The sequence below is a fragment of the Erinaceus europaeus genome, chromosome 10 (assembly GCF_950295315.1).
Source record: "Erinaceus europaeus chromosome 10, mEriEur2.1, whole genome shotgun sequence".
Lineage (NCBI taxonomy): Eukaryota > Metazoa > Chordata > Mammalia > Eulipotyphla > Erinaceidae > Erinaceus > Erinaceus europaeus.
This window is the reverse complement of record NC_080171.1, coordinates 61,996,923-62,015,970: the sequence shown is the minus strand read 5'-3', so window position 1 is coordinate 62,015,970 and position 19,048 is coordinate 61,996,923. Positions and strand designations below refer to the sequence as shown.

General features: G+C 38.8%; 1 protein-coding gene across 3 annotated transcripts in view; it reads left to right on the top strand.

Moving 5' to 3' along the window:
- The window catches only part of PLAA (phospholipase A2 activating protein), a 64,513-nt gene that overhangs the window by 27,451 nt on the left and 18,014 nt on the right, over positions 1 to 19,048 (top strand). For 2 of the 3 annotated variants that reach the window (XM_060199664.1, XM_007536202.2), the window contains exons 7-10: positions 441 to 610; positions 7,191 to 7,348; positions 9,081 to 9,300; positions 15,718 to 15,798. In XM_060199664.1, coding sequence (XP_060055647.1) covers positions 441 to 610; positions 7,191 to 7,348; positions 9,081 to 9,300; positions 15,718 to 15,798 — 629 coding nt within the window. The remainder of the gene's footprint in view (positions 1 to 440; positions 611 to 7,190; positions 7,349 to 9,080; positions 9,301 to 15,717; positions 15,799 to 19,048) is intronic. The other variant, XM_060199665.1, reaches the window with a different exon arrangement.

Here is a 19,048-nt window from a genome sequence, read left to right as displayed (position 1 = left end):
ATCACTTTTAAGTAATATAAATGGAATATTAAGGAAAAATAATTTCTCAAATTGTAAGTATTATTTTCTAAACGTAGTCAGGTTTTCACATATTATCTGTGTTTCAGATTATATGGCTTGTTTTTCTTCTTTTTAATTTTTTTAAAAATTTATTTTAAAAAAGTAGACATTAACAAAACCATAGGATAAGAGGGGTACAGCTCCACACAGTTCCCACCACCAGATCTCCATATCCCATCCCCTCCCCTGGTAGCTTTCATATTCTTTATGCCTCTGGGAATATGGACCCAAGGTCATTGTGGGATGCAGAAGGTGGAAGGTCTGGCTTCTGTAATTGCTTCCCCGCCGAACATGGGCGTTCACTGGTCTATCCATACTCTCAATCAGGCACTCTGTTAAATACACTATAACAGTCTCTTAAAATCTGTTTCTCCTTACAGTGATGGGATTATTAGAGTGTTTACAGAATCAGAGGATCGAACAGCAAGTGCTGATGAGATCAAGTCTTTTGAAAAAGAACTTTCTCGGGCAACCATTGATTCTAAAACTGGTGACTTAGGGGACATTAATGCTGAACAGCTTCCTGGGAGGGAACATCTGAATGAACCTGGTAAATATTTTAGTCTATTTAAAAATAAATGTTAATGTTTTGCATGTGGAAGTTACTGGTACCAAAGAAAATAGTTTTGATAATTCTCTAGTAATCTGTTAGCGACTTTCACTGCAAGATACTAGTTGAGCGACTTTGCTATCAAACATAACCATTAGGTGAAATGGTGTTTTTCTTGCCTTTGTCTTAGTCTTAGACTTTGAGCTGTACTAACCATAACTAGGAATTTTAAATGTTACTTTTTTGAAAATAAATTTATGTATATTTAGCTCATTAGAGTAGGTACAAGGTCACTCAATAATTTTTGGCTGAACATTTTCCTTGAAAGAGGCTGTGCAAAATGAAATGACGGTGAAATTGGATTAAATAGCTAATTACCAAGGGACCACTAGAGATTTCTGAGATCACTTCAGGATGTACACAAGAGTATTAATTTCGGGTGGGGGTATAGCATAATGGTTATGCAAAAAGACTTTCATGCCTGAGGCTCTTAAGTCCCAGTTTCAATCCCCCACACTGCCATAAGCCAGAGCTGAGCAGTGCTCTGGTAAAAAAAAAAAAAAAAAAAAAGTAATAATTTCATCATTGTTTTATTTGTGTATTTATTGTCACCGGGGTTATCACTGGGGCTTGGTGCAGCACTACAAATCCACTGTTCCTGGCAGCCATTTTTCCTTTTTTTTCTTCTTCTTCTACTTTTTTATTTGAGAATGGATAGGGAAATAGAGAGAGGAGGAGAAAGATAGACACCTGCAGATCTGCTTCCTCACGTGTGAAGAGGTCCCCCTGTCAGTTGGGGAGCAGGGTCTCCAACCTGGGTCCTTGGGCTTGGTAATATGTGCACTTAACTGGGTGTACCACCACCAGGCCCCTCTTAACACTTAATTTTATAATAGTAAGATATGTACTGTACCAGTTTTGACTTTCATATTGTTTTTATTTAATTTCTTTATTGAGGGATTAATGGTTTACAGTTGGCAGTAAAATACAATAGTTTTTACATGCATAACATTTCCCAGTTTTCTACATCACAATTCATAACCCTGACTAGGTCCTCCTCTGCCATCATGTTCCAGGACCTGAACCATACCACCACCGCCCCCCCCAACCCCAGAGTCTTTTACTTTGGTATAATACACCAACTTTTATATTGTTTTCAACACTTGTACTAATGCTAAAAACAGTAGTGGTTAAAACAGCTAGTTCCTTAATATTCAGTTCAAAGCAGTGGCACCAGAATGTCTTGGTAATCAGTGTGTTCTTCACTGGAATGCAGTTGTTATTTACAAAAATGCCATCTGTCCTTAAGATTGTTCTTGATAAAACATTTAAAGTTAATTTTGCTCTGGGTCAGTGAGTAGCTTACATATGTGTAGTGTGCTGCTCTGTCATGTGGCAACCCAGGTTTGAGTCCATTCTTTCTACATCCTTCAATGCTATGTTCTCTCTCTCTCTCTCTCTCTCTCTCTCTCTCTCTCTAAAAAGAAAAAAAAAGGTAAAAACGAATTTTGTTCTATCTCTACTCTGTAGTACATGACTTTTTTAAAATTTATTTTCCCTTTTGCCCTTGTTTTATTATTTGTTGTTCTTATTGATGTCGTTAGATAGGACAGAGAGAAATGGAGAGAGGAGGAGAAGACAGAGAGGGAGAGAAAGAGACACCTGCAGACCTGCTTCACCACCTGGGGCTCAAACCAGGATCCTCGCGCCGGTCCTTGCGCTTCGAGCCACGTGTGCTTAACCTGCTGCGCTACCACCCGACTCCCATACATGACCTTCTTAATAGAATGAATGCCAAAGTATAAAATACACCAAGTACCATGGTGTATAGTCATTTAAGTTGTGGACTTACATATCTATCCCCTTTTTTAATGGAATGCCATTTTTATTTCAAAGGATGCCTAACTAGTTGTTCAGGCTTGCAGATTTGTCAGATACATTTTGAAAATGAATTAAATGAGCACGTTATTTTTGTTATCACTGGGCTTCACTGCTTAGACCAGCCTTCTCATACATAAAGGGAGAGAGGGACCTGAGCACCAGAGCTTCCCTCAGTGCAATAGCACTCCCATGGGAAGGACCAGAGACTTGAACCTAGCTTGCACACATGGCAAAGTAAGTACCTTTCCAGGTGAGTTATCTTATTGGACTACCAGGGTTTCAAGTTTGATCACCAGCATCACATTGTGCCAGTGTGACACCTGGTTCTCTTTTTCTTTCCCCTTCTCTCATAAATAAGTAACCAGACAAACAAATCTTTTTTTTTTTTTTTTTAAGAGAGAACAGCTGATGGTGTTTTGCAAAGATAAAATTGAAACTTTGTAGTGAAAATTGAAATTTTGTAAAATGTGTTATCTGCCACCAGGAGCCTGATAGGTTTTGTAATTAATATATTGTTCTAAAGATTCCAGTGTTTTTTCATTTTATTTATTTTTTATTGCCACCAGGATTATTGCGGGGACTTGGTGCCAGCACAATGAATCCACTGCTCCCAGCAGCCATTTTGTTCCTTCTTTTTTCCCTTTTATTTATTTGATAGGTTAGAGAAATTAAGATGGCAGGGGGAGGTAAAGAGGGGGGAGAGAGAGACAGACACCTACAGACTTGATTCACTGCTGTGAAACGTCAGGGAGTGGGGTCTCAAACCCAGTTTCTTGCATGTGGTAATATGTGCATCCAACCAGTTGTACCATATGACTAGTTAATGGTGCTACAAAATCACAAATGGGTAAAAGATCTGTTCGAAGGGTAAGATAGACCAATGGGTTTTAGTGCATTATAGCTTGAAAAATACATGGATGGGCTGGGGAGATAGTTGGAGGTTATGCCAAGACTTTTTCTGACCTCAGACTGTGAGGCCCCAACGTTAACCCCCAGCACCACCATATGCCAAAGCTGAGCAGTACTCAGCTAAAAGCTCTATTAAAATATCATTAAAATAAATATTTTAAAAATATTTATTGACATGGTCTTAGATTCTACATTGTAAATTTTTAAGGACCTGTACTTTTAGAATATACAGTTTGTGGGGGCCAGGCTGTAGTGCACCGGGTTAAGTGCACATGGATCCCGGTTCAAGCCACCAGCTCTCCACCTACAGGAGGGTCACTTGTACAAAAGTGGTGAAGCAGGTCTACAGGTGTTGGTCTTTCTCTCTCCCTCACTGTCTTCCCCTCCTCTTTCCATTTCTGTCTGTCTTATCCAACAACAACAGTAGCAGCAACAGTAATAACAGCAACAATGGAATAAGGATGGCCACCAGTAGCAGTGGATTCATAGTGCAGGCACTGAGCCCCAGCGATAACCTTGGTGGAAAAAAAAATATTCTAAAAGTTGTTAAAATCTTTACCAAGATAGATCCCTGTTTAATTATTTAATTTGTGAAAAAGTGGATTTTCCTTTATGTACTTCAAAACAACAGATTGAAAAGAGCTAGGTGTAGTCCAGGAGGTGGTGCAGTGGCTAAAGCACTAGACTCTCAAGCATGAGGTTCTGAGTTCAGTCCTCAGCAGCACATGTACCAGAGTTATGTCTGATTCTTTCTCTCTTATCTTTCTTATTAATAAAATCTTAAAAAAAAAAAAGAACTAGGTGTGATAATCCAGCTATTCTATATTACAATACAGTGAATAGATTCATATTAATGTAAAACTATTAGCCTTTTCACTGAACTTCTTTATTTCTTTAAATCTTTATTTACTGGATAGGGACGGCCAATAACTGAGAGGAAGTGGGGAAATAGAGAGAGAGAGAAAGAGAGAGAGACACCTGCAGCCCTGTTTCACCATTGTGGAGCTTTCCTGCTACAGGTGGGGACCAAGGGCTTGAACCTGGGTCCTTGTGCATTCTAATATAAGCATTCAGCCAGGTGCACCACCACCCCCTCACTGAATTTCAAAAAACATTTTATTGAAATATTATTGATTAAATATATAATAAAGTAATTATACTTTTATTCTTATGTATATATATTCAAATAGTATATATATTCTTATGTATATATATTCAAATAGTATATATATCCAACTAGCAAATTAATAAAATGCCTGTTTATTAAATGTTTCAGGCTTTTGAATAACTTTTATGACTAAAGAAATATTGAAACCAAAAATTATTAATTTTACATATTAATAGTCTTAAATTTTTTTAATAAAATATGATCATTTTCACTGAAACTCTTCTGGTCATGTGTTCTTCACTTGTACACGGTTGTAAACTTAAATGTATATATTCAGCAACTATTTACTAAGTGCCTGAGTGTCAAACATTTTTCTCAATTATAGGAAATAGAGTAGATTTTACAAAAGGGACAAAATTCTCTGTTCTCACAAATTTATGTTCTATGGGAGGGGGCGCAGATAATAAAATACATATCAGGTAATGATAAGTACTGTAGGAAAAATAAACCAGGGGCTGGGAATTTTTCTTATAATCTGACATATATCAGGGAGATTATTAGCAAGGTAACATCTCTTTTTTTAATGTTTATTTATTCCCATTTGTTGCCCTTGTGTTTTTTTGGTTTTTTTGTTTGTTTGTTTTTGTTTTTATTGTTGTAGTGCAAGGTAACTTCTCTTGGAAGGTACCCACTTTGCCATGCACTTGAGCTAGGTTTGAACCCTGTATCTACCGCAGTAGGGAAAACTTTGGTGCACTAGTCTTTCTCTCTCTCCTCTTTCTGTATAAATAAGTTGACCTGGAACAGTGAAGCCCCGACCAAGCATGACAAATAATTATAAGAATAGGAGATTAATAATAGAAAATGAAAGGGACAAAAAGGGAATATATACTTAGAATATATAACTACTGGGGGCCAGGTGGTAGCACAGCTGATTAAGCACACGTGGCGTGAAGCTCATGGATCTATGTAAGGATCCTGATTGGGATACCTGCAGGGGGTTCCCTCACAGGCAGTGAAGCAGGTCTGCAGGTGTCTATCTTTCTGCCCCCCTCTCTGTCTTCCCCTCCCCTCTCGATTTCTCTCTGTCCTATCCAACAACAACAAGGGCAAAAAAAAAAGGGGGGGGAGGGAATAGCTTTCAGGAGCAGTGGGTTAATAGTGTAGGCACCATGCCCCGGCAATAACCTTGGAGGCAGAAAAAAAAAGTATCTCTAACTACTATAACAGATAAACTCAAGTCTTAGTAGCTTAACAGAAGAGAAACTTCTTTGTTGTACTTTTTTTTCTTTCTTTTTTTTTTTTTCCTTATTATACAGTTAAAGTTCAGTTTGTCACAGGATGTGTGGGGGCATATTTGTACAGAGATTTTTGTTCTTCATGGTTATTTAAGGACCTAGGTGTATCAAAAGTATACTGTTTACAATATATACAGCCACCTAGCTTGCATTGAGTATAGACATTCAGTTAGGGTGGGAGAGAAGGGTGGATAGAGCATGGTGGACTGTACCTAGAACTAGGCTATATCAAATCCATGTAGATTTCACTGATCCTTATTCAGTTTGACATCTAGGGAATACAAGTCTATCGAGTAAACACTGCAGTTGACAGCTGCGGCCTATGAAATGAGAACATGAATCTGGAAGTGTCTGAGCCAGAATTAACAGCAAGTGCAGACTCTGGTGGAAATAGAGATAGGATGAAGGAAGGCCAAGTGTAATATGAATTTAGAGAGGATAGATGAGGCATTATATATTTGGCCTTGTAGATCCTTAATGAAAGTGAGGTGAAAAGTCCATGAAGGATCTCTGGCAAGAGTGTCGTGAACTCCTTAAACTTTTCAGAGAATTTCTATAGTTGCTGCCTTGAATATAGACTGTTGGAAGCCATGGAATCAGTCTAATTGAAAGATGATGTTTGCTTGTAAGATAGCAATGAAAATGGTGAGGAGAGTTAATTTTTACTTTTTTTCCCCCTCACTGGAGTACTCTGGTTTCTAGTGGTGGGTGGGGAGGATTAAACCTGGAACTTTGGAGCCTCAGGCATGAGGGCCTCTGTGTTTGACCATTATGCTGTCTACCCCCACTCTTTACTTTAAATTTTAAAAATGCATCTGATAAGAATTTTCAGAAGGATTTGCTATGCCATTGAAAAGAAAAAAAATTGGACTCCTATGGTTGTTGATCTGATCTGTTAGAAGAATAGCGAGTAATTTGCTGAGATGAAAGTGTTGTCACCAGATGTTCAACAATAAAGCTTGTGTTGTTTTTGGTAGATCAGGTAATTCCTAGTAGAACCACATTTTCTTAAGCTTTTTTTAATTTTTAAGTAAAATTTCCTTTTAATTATCTTCATTCATTCATTTATTTTCATTTTCACTTTTTATTTACCTACCAGAGCACTGATCAGCTCTGGCTTATGCTGGTGCTGGTGCTGGGGATTGAACCTGGGAATTCAGAGCCTCAGGCATGAGAAGTCTTTTACTTTACTGTTATGCTATCTCCTCAGCCCACCATTTTCTTTTCGGCCACTTTCTAGTAGAATTACATTTGAAAACAAATTTGATAAAATTTCTATTAAACCAGAATACATATCCTCAATGTCTTAAGTTTTAATGTTTTTTTTTCTTTTCTATCTAAATGTGTTTGAATTTTACTCTACCATTCTACTTTTTGTTTTAAGGTACTAGGGAAGGACAGACTCGTCTAATTAGAGATGGGGAGAAAGTTGAAGCCTATCAGTGGAGTGTTAGTGAAAGAAGGTGGATAAAAATTGGTGATGTTGTTGGCTCATCTGGTGCTAATCAGCGAACATCTGGAAAAGTTTTATATGAAGGGAAAGTATGTTATCGTCTTCTTTCTGATTAACATTCCTCCTTTATTTAATTTTATTTACTAGTTGTATGCGAAAGAGAATGAATGTGTGAATGAGAGTAAGACCAGTCCATCGCCCAGTTCTGACCTCATGCGGCCAGGACTGATCCTGGCCCCGCTGGGGAACTCAGGCATGCAAGTCCTGTGCTCTACTTAATACACTTTATCTCCCCAACTCTGATTACTATTATCTTAAAGCATTATACATAGTTACAATTCTTTTAATTTTCCCTTTTATGCTTATGGATATAATCTTATTTCCTTTTTTTAAAAGGACTTATTTTTATGAGCAGGAAAGAGAGAGACATTAGAGTATCGCTTAGTTCTGGTGTGTGTGATGTGGGAAATTGAATCTTAGGGCTTTGTGCATGCGCATTCTTTGGTGTTCGGGTACTTTGAATTGATTTCTGAGTGGCCAGGTAGCTGTGTCAGCAGTAGAGAATCTGACTTACATGTGTAAAGCCCTTGCTCCAATTCCCTGCACCACACAAGAGTATCAAAGACAAAATAACTTAGTCAGTCTGTCTCTGTCTCTCTCTCTCTCTCTCAAAATAAAATTAGACAGACCAGAGAGGTAGCTCAGTATTACTGTGCAGAGGCCTTGAGTTCAATTCTTGGTAGCAGTAAAATAATTGGTTAAATAATCAAGGTGGGATTGGTAGCTCTCCAGGTAGGGTTTGTGCTTTACCTTGAGCACAGCCTTGGTTCTGACTAGCATCGCAGGGGAGGTACTATGGCATGAGAGGAAGCTCTAGTGTTATAGTCTCTCTCTGTCTGTATATTAAAAAAAAAAAAGTTGAAGAGCAGTGAAATTACATGTGTAGGAGTACCTGCTTTTTATTTTCTTTATCTATTTAAAATAAAAATTGGGTTGAGGTGGGGGCAGGGAGATAGCTTTCCTTTTATTATTTATTTATTTTTTTATTACTCATTAATTTTTTTAACCAGAGTGCTAATCAGCTCTGGCTTATAGTGGTGGTGGTAATGAACCTGGGACTTCCGGACCCTCAGCCATGACATCTCTTTGCATAACCATATCTACCCCTTGCCCGAGTTAGCTTTCCTAGTAGAGCACACACTCCCATTCAGGAGGACCTCGGTTCAGACGCCTGGCACTGAATGAGAGCATTATGCTCAGTACTAAGAGGAGGCTCCATAGAATGATAGAGTAGTGCTGTGATGTCTCACCTCTCTGTTCTTTCCCTCTGTTTTTTTCTGATTGGACTTGAAAGGTGAAATAATGTCTGCCTGCAGCAGTAGAATTAGGCCCTAACCACATAAAAATAAAAATAATGTTAGAGAAACAGGCCAGGAACAACTGTTGCCTTTATTCTAATCCTACCTGCCTATTAAGCTCTGTTTAACTTAACACTATATGGAGAACATTGCAAGGAGTAGTGTTTATAATGCTAATGATGTATTGGTACAATATGGGAATAGTTAATACTTTCCATCTTGGCATCAAACCATCTTTTGGCATTAGGATTGATATGTGCCATAATCCCCCTTCCCAACTACCTCCAGTGAAATACTAACGTGAAGATGGATGGTCTTAACCATTTTATGCAAACTAGATTTTAGTGTTGCACTTTAGACAAAGTACTTTAGTCATTAACATAAAGAACACAATGCCTGTGTTCTTTCATTAAAACACATGAACAGATAAATTAGTAATCATGTTTTTATATTTCTATTAAAGGAATTTGATTATGTTTTCTCAATTGATGTCAATGAAGGTGGACCGTCTTATAAATTGCCTTATAACATCAGCGATGACCCCTGGTTAGCTGCATACAACTTCTTGCAGAAGAATGATTTGAATCCTATGTTTTTGGATCAAGTGGCTAAATTTATTATTGATAACACAAAAGGTCAAACACTGGGAGTTGAGAATGCTAATTTCTCAGATCCATTTACAGGTAAGTTAGGACTTTTATGAAGTCTTAATATCCTTTCATCAATGTTGGTTGACTTTCTTTTTATGTTTTTTTGCATATTTTAATGAAAAACCAAAATTTATAGTTCTTTTCCATCATCTCATAATCTTTGCTTTTTTTCTTAAAATTTTTAAAATTCTCTATTCATTTACTAGAGACAACCAGAAATCGAGAGGGAAAGGCGAGACAGGGAGAGACAGTGGTCCTGGAGAGGGCGCATTAGATAAAGCACTGGACTCTCAAGCATGAGGTCCCAAGTTCAGTCTTCAGCAGCACATGTACCAGAGTGGATATCTGGTTCTTTCTTTCTCATCTTCCTCATGAATAAATAAATAAAATCTTGAAAGAAAAAAAGAGAGAGAGACACCTGCAGCACTGTGTCACCACTTGTGAAGCTTTCCCCCTACAGATGGGGACCAGGGGCTTGAACCCTGGTTTGTATGCTCAACCAGGTGCACCACCACCTGGCCCTACCTTTTTTTTTTTTTTAGCTTCAAATTCATACTTAAATTTTGTGGTCCTAGGGTTTTGTTCATGGGCCAGCTTTTCATGTTTTCATATGGTGAGGGTGGTAAGACACCAGCTCTACTATGCTATTTGTTGAACTTCCTGTAGTGCCTTGGTATTCAAGTGTGGTGCTGGGGCTTGAACCTGGCACCTCACATATAGCAAGGTGAATGTTCTACCAGGTGAGCTTTGTCCCAACCCCATATTCTCCTCCCCGCCCATTTTTCTTTTTACCTTCTATTTCATTTGATAATTCAGAGAAATTGAGAGGGGAGGAGGTGAAAGGGAGAGAGGAAGATAGACACTTGCAGGTCTGCTTTGCCGCTCGTGAAGTACCTCTCCAGCAGGTGGGGGTGGGAGTTCTAACCTTGTAGTGAACGTGGTAATGTGTGTAATCAGCTGGGTTCACCTGCCCCCATATTCATAGTTTTTTTTATTTTGTTTTATTTTTACCTCCAGGGTTAATGCTGTTGGCTCCGTGCCTGCAGTACTAATCCACTGATCCTGGAGGCCATTTTCCCCATTTTGTTGCCCTTGTTGTTACCCTTATTGTTGTTGTTATAGCTGTTGTTGTTAGATAGGACAGAGAGAAATGGGGAGAAGAGGGGAAGAGAGAGGGAGAGAAAGATAGAAACCTGCAGACCTGCTTCACCACTTGTGAAGCTACTCTGCAGGTGGGGAGCTGGGGGCTCAAACCGGGATTCTTGTGCCAGTCCTTGCACTTTGCATCATGTGTGCGTAACCACGTACCATTATACCTGGCACCCCATATTCATGTTTTTAAGCCTTAACTATTTAATAGTTTCCATATTTTATAGAAACGTTTGTAAATTGTTCTCTAAAAAATAGTGTCACTGTGTACTAAACGCTAAATTCAGTGATTTAAAAATTTTAAGTTCCTTTATTAGTTGCTCCTATTAATTCTCTTACATTGCTATAGCCAGTTAAACTGTACATAGGATCTGATATACAGTGACTGCAAAACAACAGCTTGGTAGTGTATGCTTGTTTGAGTTGCCCCAAGGGATCTTAGAGGTACCCTTTTCCAGTGAACATTCTCGTCTGACCTCATGCAGCCCCACTCTAGGCTCTGGAAAAGAGTAAAAGATGTCTTTGGAAAGCTTTGGTATACAGAAGACAATGCCAACTCCTTGTGTCCATTCACTTCAAGCTGTAGAGTAACTAGCATGTGATTGAGGCCCTGTCAGGGTCAACTTTAAGTTCCCTAGCTGCCAGGTCACATCTCTAGTGAGTAGACTTTTTCAAAGCTTACTGTGGTTGAAAAGCAGCTAATTCCTAATCATGCCTCCAGAAAAAATGGTGGGCCTTGCATTCCTGTGTGTCTAAAAACAATCCTCAGTCAGACCCACTAATGGATCCTATTACCTGTCAAAACATTTATTTTAACATGAGGCTAATTTATCTTCTTTTTTTTTCATATTTATTCCCTTTTGTTGCCCTTGTTTTATTGTTGTAGTTACTGATGTCATCGTTGTTGGATAGGACAGAGAGAAATGGAGAGAGATGGGGAAGACAGAGAGGGGGAGAGAAAGACCCCTGCAGATCTGCTTCACTGGCTGTGAGGCTACCCCCCTGCAGGTGGCTCAAACCTGGATCCTTAAGACGGTCATTGGTCATTGCACTTTGCACCACATGCACTTAACCCGCTGAGCTACTGCCCAACTCCCTAATTTATCTTTTAATCTAGAACTAAGTTATGACTAATGTTGGCTTGCACGTGGTTTATGTTCTGTGTGTTAATTTTAAGTTAGTAGTATATACCATAATACTCAGTGTCTTAAATGTTACAAATAGAATTCGGTTTTCATGTTAGTTCTTTTTACTTCATTTATTTATTATTTTATTTATTTATTTATTGCCTTCAGGGTTATTGATGGGGCTCGGTGCCTGCACTATGAATCCACCGCTCCTGGAGGCTCTTTTTCCCATTTTGTTGCCCTCGTTGTGGTTGTTATATGGTTATAGCTGTTGTTGTTGTTGGATAGAACAGAGAGAAATCGAGAGAGATGGGGAAGACAGAGAGGGGGAAAGATAAACACCTGCAGAGCTGCTTCACCCCTTGTGAAGCGACCCCCCTGCAGGTGGGGAGGGGACTCAAACCAGGATTGCTACGCAGGTCCTTGTGCTTTGTGCCATGTACACTTAACCCGGTGTGCTACCGCCTGACCCCAGTTCAAAAATTTTAATCATAATGACACTAAAGGTCCAAATCCTAGCTTCTAGGAAATAAATTATAAATCTATGATGATTGTGCTGAATTTTGGACCCTTCTACCTAAGTACATGGTACAAGAAGAAAAGTAAAGGGAGTTGGGTGGTAACACAGCGGGTTAAGCGTACATGGCTCAAAGTGCAAGGACTGGCCTAAGAATTCAGGTTTGAGCCCCCTGCCCCACCTACAGGGGAGTTTTTTTCACAGGCAGTGAAGCAGGTCTGCAGTTATCGATCTTTCTCTTCCCCTTCTCTGTCTTCCCCTCTTCTCTCTATTTATCTCCTATCCAACAAGGGCAACAAAAGAGAAATAAATAAATATAAAAAATTATATATATATATATATGAAGAAGAAAAGTAAAATACTTCATCTTTTCTTGTATATAGGGCCAAACTTGGCACTTTACTTTTAATATATTTTTTGTTGTCATTTCTGTTTTTCATGTTCTCATGCTGTTTCTTATTCCTCTTATTCTCTTCCTGTTTGAAACCCATACCTTTTTGCTTATATCCACTTCACAGATACATTATATCCCCAAATTGTCTCTTCTCTCAGTTCAAAATTACATTGCTCATTCATATAATAAAGTCAGTGTGACTTACATGTTGACTTAAACAGAATTGTCAGCTTGAGGCACTGTGAATTATGTCATCTACGAATAGTTACACTTGACAGGAAAAGAAAAAATGCCTTTACTACTTAGATATTTCTATTAGTTGAATTTCAGAGACTGTAAGATAATGAAGACAGAATTGCAGTGTTTTAAAGGATGGAAAACAGATAATACATTTGGCATTTTATAAGCAGCCATACTTGTAGACACCTCTGATTATTTCCCTAGATATTCTAACAAAACATACACCACTCATTTAAACATGTAAATTTAAATCTCTTTGCTATGTAGCAGTCTTCATCTTTGTGGATATTTTTTTTTCCGATAGATTGTAAGCTTCAATAAATACTAGCAATCTTGTTCCCTGCTGGATCCAGCTCTGAAAGCACCCTTTGACGCATGGATTAATGAACCCAGGGGTTTTCTAAAAGATTAATGTTTGATGCTTGTGCTTTTGATTGCAGCAGCAACAGCAGGAATTCTAGGAATAAAAACTGGATTTACTTGTATACTATATCGTCAGAGACCAACTGCAATTTCTCTTTTTTAGTGTGGAATGTAGATACAACAAAATAACTTTAAGTTAAAACAAAGGGCGGGAGCTGCGCGGTAGCACAGCTGGATAAGTGCATGTGGCACTTAGAACAGCAAAAGGATCCTGGTTCGAGCCTGCCCCCTGGCTCCCCACCTGCAGGGGTTGCTTCACAGGCAGTGAAACAGGTCTGTAGGTGTCTATGTTTTCCCCTCTCTGCCTTCCCTTCCTCTCTCCTATCTAACAACGACAACATCAGTAACAACAACAATAATAACTGCAACAACAATAAAAAACAAGGGCAACAAAAGGGGTAATATTAAAAAAAAGAAAAGAAGGGAGTCTGGCGGTAGGGAGTCTGGCGGTAGCGCAGCGGGTTAAGCGCACGTGCACAAAGCGCAAGGACCGGCATAAGGCTCCCCACCTGCAGGGGAGTCGCTTCACAAGCAGTGAAGCAGGTCTGCAGGTGTCTGTCTTTCTCTCCCCCGCTCTGTCTTCCCCTCCTTTCTCCATTTCTCTCTGTCCTATCCAACAAGGACGACATCAACAATAGCTACAACAACAAAAAACAAGGGCAAAAAAAGGAAATAAACATAAAAAAAAAGATAAAAAGAAAAGAAAACAAAGGGCTGGAAAGAGAGCTCACTGGGCAAGTAGTTGTTAGGATCCTGGCTTCCATAATGTATGTTCCAAGCTTGAAAAGACTGACTCAGACTCTTACTTGACAAGTATTAAGAGTAGTCCAAAGAGGCTGTTACTGGATACATCTCACAATAAGACTATACTGAATGCTGACTACCAACAGAACTCCAGCATGGTATTTATTGATAAGGGCATGTATTATATCAAACCCAAATGAGAAACATCAGAAGTGTTTTCTAAGGGTACATACATAAGGGTAGTTAAGTCAATGTAAATTTAATGCCAGGACACTTACATCATGGCAGTTAACACTTGACTGAATACACAGGTCATTGTTCTAAATGTTAGATATCATGTAGACTTTTTAAAATAAATTTTAAAAAATTATTTCCTTTTGTTGCCTTTGTTTTTTTTATTGCTGTAGTTAGTATTGTTATTACTGATGTTGTCGTTGTTGGATAGGACAGAGAGAAATGGAGAGAGGAGGGAAGACGGGGAGAGAAAGACAACCTGCAGACTTGCTTCACCGCTTGTGAAGTGACCCCCCTGCAGGTGGGGAGCTGGGGGCTCGAACTAGTATCCTTCAGCTGGTCCTTGCACTTTGCGCCACCTGCGCTTAACCTGCTGCACTACCTCCTGATTCCCATAGACTCTTTTTTTATTTATTTATTTATTCCCTTTTGTTGCCCTTGTTGTTTTATTGTTGTAGTTATTATTGTTGTTGTCGTCATTGTTGGATAGGACAGAGAGAAATGAAGAGAGGAGGAGAGAAAGATAGACACCTACAGACCTGCTTCACTGCCTGTGAAGCGACTCCCCTGCAGGTGGGGAGCCGGGGTTCGAACCGGGATCCTTATGCCGGTCCTTGTGCCTTGTGCCACCTGCACTTAACCCGCTGCGCTACAGCCCGACTCCCCAGACTATTTTTTTTTTATGTTATATAAAATATTGGCTCCAGTCTCAGGTTGCCTTTATATTTTTCCAGACTTTGAGAGGGGTGATGGCTCTGTCATCATAATTTGAATCTAGACTTGCAGTCTGTAAGGGTTTGTTAACTTAAAACCTCTACCAGACTCTTACATCAGACCGTGGGAATGAATATGTTACAAATGAAAGTATGATATACTCAGGTAAACTTTTAAACTAAGAAAGTAGAACAGTAGGAAAAAAAAAACAAAACAGTAGTGCAGTGCCTATACCAACCAGTAACAGCCAGTAAATCAGAGAGTCTCCAATAACAAGTAACAGACAGCTTGAAAGCAGGAGTTTCCAACACATGTCTTGACATATTCACAGCCCAGGTTTGAAGCCCAGAACCATATGGGGATTCCACAGAACCAGGGTAAACGATGATTGTGTGTGTGTGTGTGTGTGTGTGTGTCTCTAAATGAAAAAAGTTGGCCCAGGAGCAGTGAAATCATAGATGTACAAAGCTCCACCTCCACAAAAGTTAAGAAAATAAAACTTGGGCAAATCACTAGAATATTAGCTTCTTAAGTAGAAGATTCTTCTTTTTTAAAAAAAAATTATTTATTTTCCTTTTTGTTGCCCTGTTGTGTTTTTTTTTTTATTGTTGTAGTTATTATTGTTGTTGATGTCATTGTTGTTAGATAGGACAGAGAGAAATGGAGAGAGGGGGAGAGAAAGATAGACACCTGCAGACCTGCTTCACTGCCTGTGAAGCGACTCTCCCTGCAGGTCGGGAGCTCAAACTGAGATCCTTACACAGGTCCTTGAGCTTTGCGCCACCTGTGCTTAACCAGCTGCAGTACTATCCGACTCCCATTAAAGATTCTTCTAATATGAACATTGTCCTATTTCTGAAACTCCAATTTTGGACCTGCTTTAGCTTTTACTTTGCTTGCTTACACAGGTGGTGGTCGGTATGTTCCAGGTTCTTCAGGTTCTTCAGGATCTTCTAACACAGTGTCTGCAGCAGCAGATCCTTTTACAGGTGCGATGTAGTTTTGAGTAATATTTTCACTAAATATCTTAGTATGACATTACATTGTGGAGATATAGTCAATAAGTGCTAATTCCCTTATGTGTATTTCCATTGGTTCTTTCTTTCTTTCTTTCTGTCTTTCTTTTCCTCTTCTGGAATACTTTCGTAGCTTTCTTTATGACTTTTAAATAGCATACTATTAAAACAATATATTTTTTTTCCAGTGGTTCCTCCTACAGAGTAGTTAAAAGCATAGGTTTTTTTTAGAGTCAGGCAGACCTTGGTTCAAACTCTGGCTCTACCAGTTACTTGCTATGAAAAGTTGGCAAGTTGCTTAACCTATCTGAGCCTTTTTTTTAATCTGTAAAATTAAATAATAGGGGAACCCACCAGCCAAGACACAGCATGAGTGCTATCATGGCACTACTGATCATGAGCAGAGAAGGAGCCATGTGAGTCCCTGATGCTGGATGGAGAAGTACAGTGAAGAAGTCTGCTCAGGCATATTTTGCCTTAGCATGGAAGGAGACAATCCACCCAGCTACCTAGGATTAGCCTTACTAGTCTAAGTTATTAGTGACACTCATGAAGCCCTGGAAGTGTTGGTGATACTCTTCAGAATGCCTTTATTTGCCAAGGTATGCATACCTCAGCATCAACACTATTGGGGAAAAAAATGCCCAGACTTGGACTTCAGTGCAGCTAGAGAAGTCTTTGTTTTCTGATGAGCTTTTGATATATTTTATGATGCTGTTGTTGAACTTTAGGCAAAGTGCCTCGACAACATGCCAGATTTGGGAAGAAATTCATATCAATGGTATCAGTGACATTGCAGATTTAGGATTAGGATTAGCTCTAAAAGTGGCAATACTAACCATAGATTAAATGAACAAAGAAACTCTGGTCAGTGGCAGGAAGTGATCAGTAAAATACCTATATCCTGGAGAATGAAATGTTAGCTCTAATGACAGTAGCTGCACCTTGTGCACTAAAAATCAGTATATTACAATAACCAAGTATCAGGCTAAATGATGGCTATAAATGAAGTCATCGTCCCTCTCCTTCCGTTTTTTTTTTTTTTTTTTTGTATTTTGTTTTAAATCAGAGTACTAATGAGCTCTGGTTTGTGGTGTAGGGGATTGAACCTAGGACTTTGAAGCCTTACATATGAGTCTCTTTGTATGACCATTATGCTGTTTTCCCCTTCCCCTTAATGAAGTCTTTGTGATTTCAAAGAGTAGTAAGAATCTAAAGAGCAGATAACCTGATAACTTTTTTTAAAAAATTTATTTCTTTATTGGGGAATTAATGTTTTACATTCAACAGTAAATACAATAGTTTGTACATGCATAACATTCCCCAGTTTCCCATTTAACAATAGAACCCCCACTATGTCATTTATCATCCTTCATGGACCTGTATTCTCCCACCCACCCCAGAATCTTTACTTGGGTGCAATACGCCAATTCCATTTCAGGTTCTACTTGTGTTTTCTTTTCTGATCTTGTTTTTCAACTTCTGCCTGAGAGTGAGATCATCCCATATTCATCCTTCTGTTTCTGACTTATTTCACTCAACATGATTTTTCAAAGTCCATCCAAGATCGGCTGAAAATGATGAAGTCACCATTTTTTACAGCTGAGTAGTATTCCATTGTGTATATAGACCACAACTTGCTCAGCCACTCATCTGTTGTTGGACACCTGGGTTGCTTACAGTTTTGGCTGTTACAAATTGTGCTGCCAAGAACATATGTGTACACAGATCTTTTTGGATGGATGTGTTGGGTTCCTTAGGATATATCCCCAGGAGAGGAATTGCAGGATCATAGGGTAGGTCCATTTCTAGCCTTCTGAGAGTTCTCCAGACTGTTCTCCACAGAGGTTGGACCAATTTGCATTCCCACCAGCAGTGTAGGAGGGTTCCTTTGACCCCACACCCTCTCCAGCATTTGCTACTATTACCTTTTCTGATGTATGACATTCTCACAGGAGTGAAGTGATATCTCATTGTTGTCTTGATTTGCATTTCTCTGACAATCAGAGACTTGGAGCATTTTTTCATGTGTTTCTCGGCCTTTTGGATCTCTTCTGTGGTGAATATTCTGTCCAAGTCCTCCCCCCATTATTGGATGGGGTTATTTGTTGTCTTGTTGTTGAGTCTGGCAAGCTCTTTATATATGTTGGTTATTAAACTCTTATCTGATGTATGACATGTAAAGATCTCCCATTCTGTGAGGGGTCTCTTGGTTTGGGTAGTGGTTTCTTTTGCTGTGAAGAAGCTTTTTAATTTGATGTAGTCCCATAGGTTTATACTTGCCTTAGTCTTCTTTGTAATTGGATTCGTTTCATTGAAAATGTCTTTAAAATTTATGCAGAGAAGAGTTCTGCCAATATTTTCCTCTAAGTATTTGATAGTTTGTGGTCTAACATTCAAGTCCTTGATCCACTTGGAATTTACTTTTGTATTTGGTGAAATACAGTGATTCAGTTTCATTCTTCTGCATGTTTCAACCCATTCTTTCCAACACCATTTGTTGAAGAGACTCAGCTTTCCCCATGTAATAGTCTGGGCCCCTTTGTCAAAGATTAGATGTCCGTACGTGTGGGGCCTCATTTCTGGGCTCTCAATTCTATTCCACTGGTCAGTGTGTCTATTCATGTTCCAGTACCAAGCAGTTTTGATGACAATGGCCCTGTAATACAGTTTGAGATCTGGGAGTGTGATGCTTCCAGTTCTGTTCTTTTTTCTCAACATTGTTTTGGCAATTCTAGGTCTTTTCTGGTTCCAGATAAACATTTGTAGCATTTTTTTCTATTCTCCTAAAAAATGTGCTTGGGATCTTGATGGGGGTAGCATTAAATTTGTAGATGGCTCTGGGTAATATATTCATTTGATGATGTTAATTCTTTCAACCCATGAACATGGAATATCTTTTCACTTCTTTGTGTCTGTTTCAATTTCTTTGAGTAGTGACTCATAATTTTCAGTATACAAATCTTTCACTTCTTTGGTTAGGTTTACTCCTAGATATTTTATTGTTTTTGTTGCTATAGTAAAAGGAATTGATTTCTGGATTTCAATTTCTTCTAACTTAGTGTTTGCATAGAGGAATGCCACTGACTTTTGAATGTTAATTTTACAGCCTGACACCTTACTGTATTGCCTGATGATTTCCAAAAGCTTCTTGCTGGATTCCTTAAGGTTTTTCCATGTATACTATCATGTCATCTGCAAATAAGGACAGTTTCACTTCTTC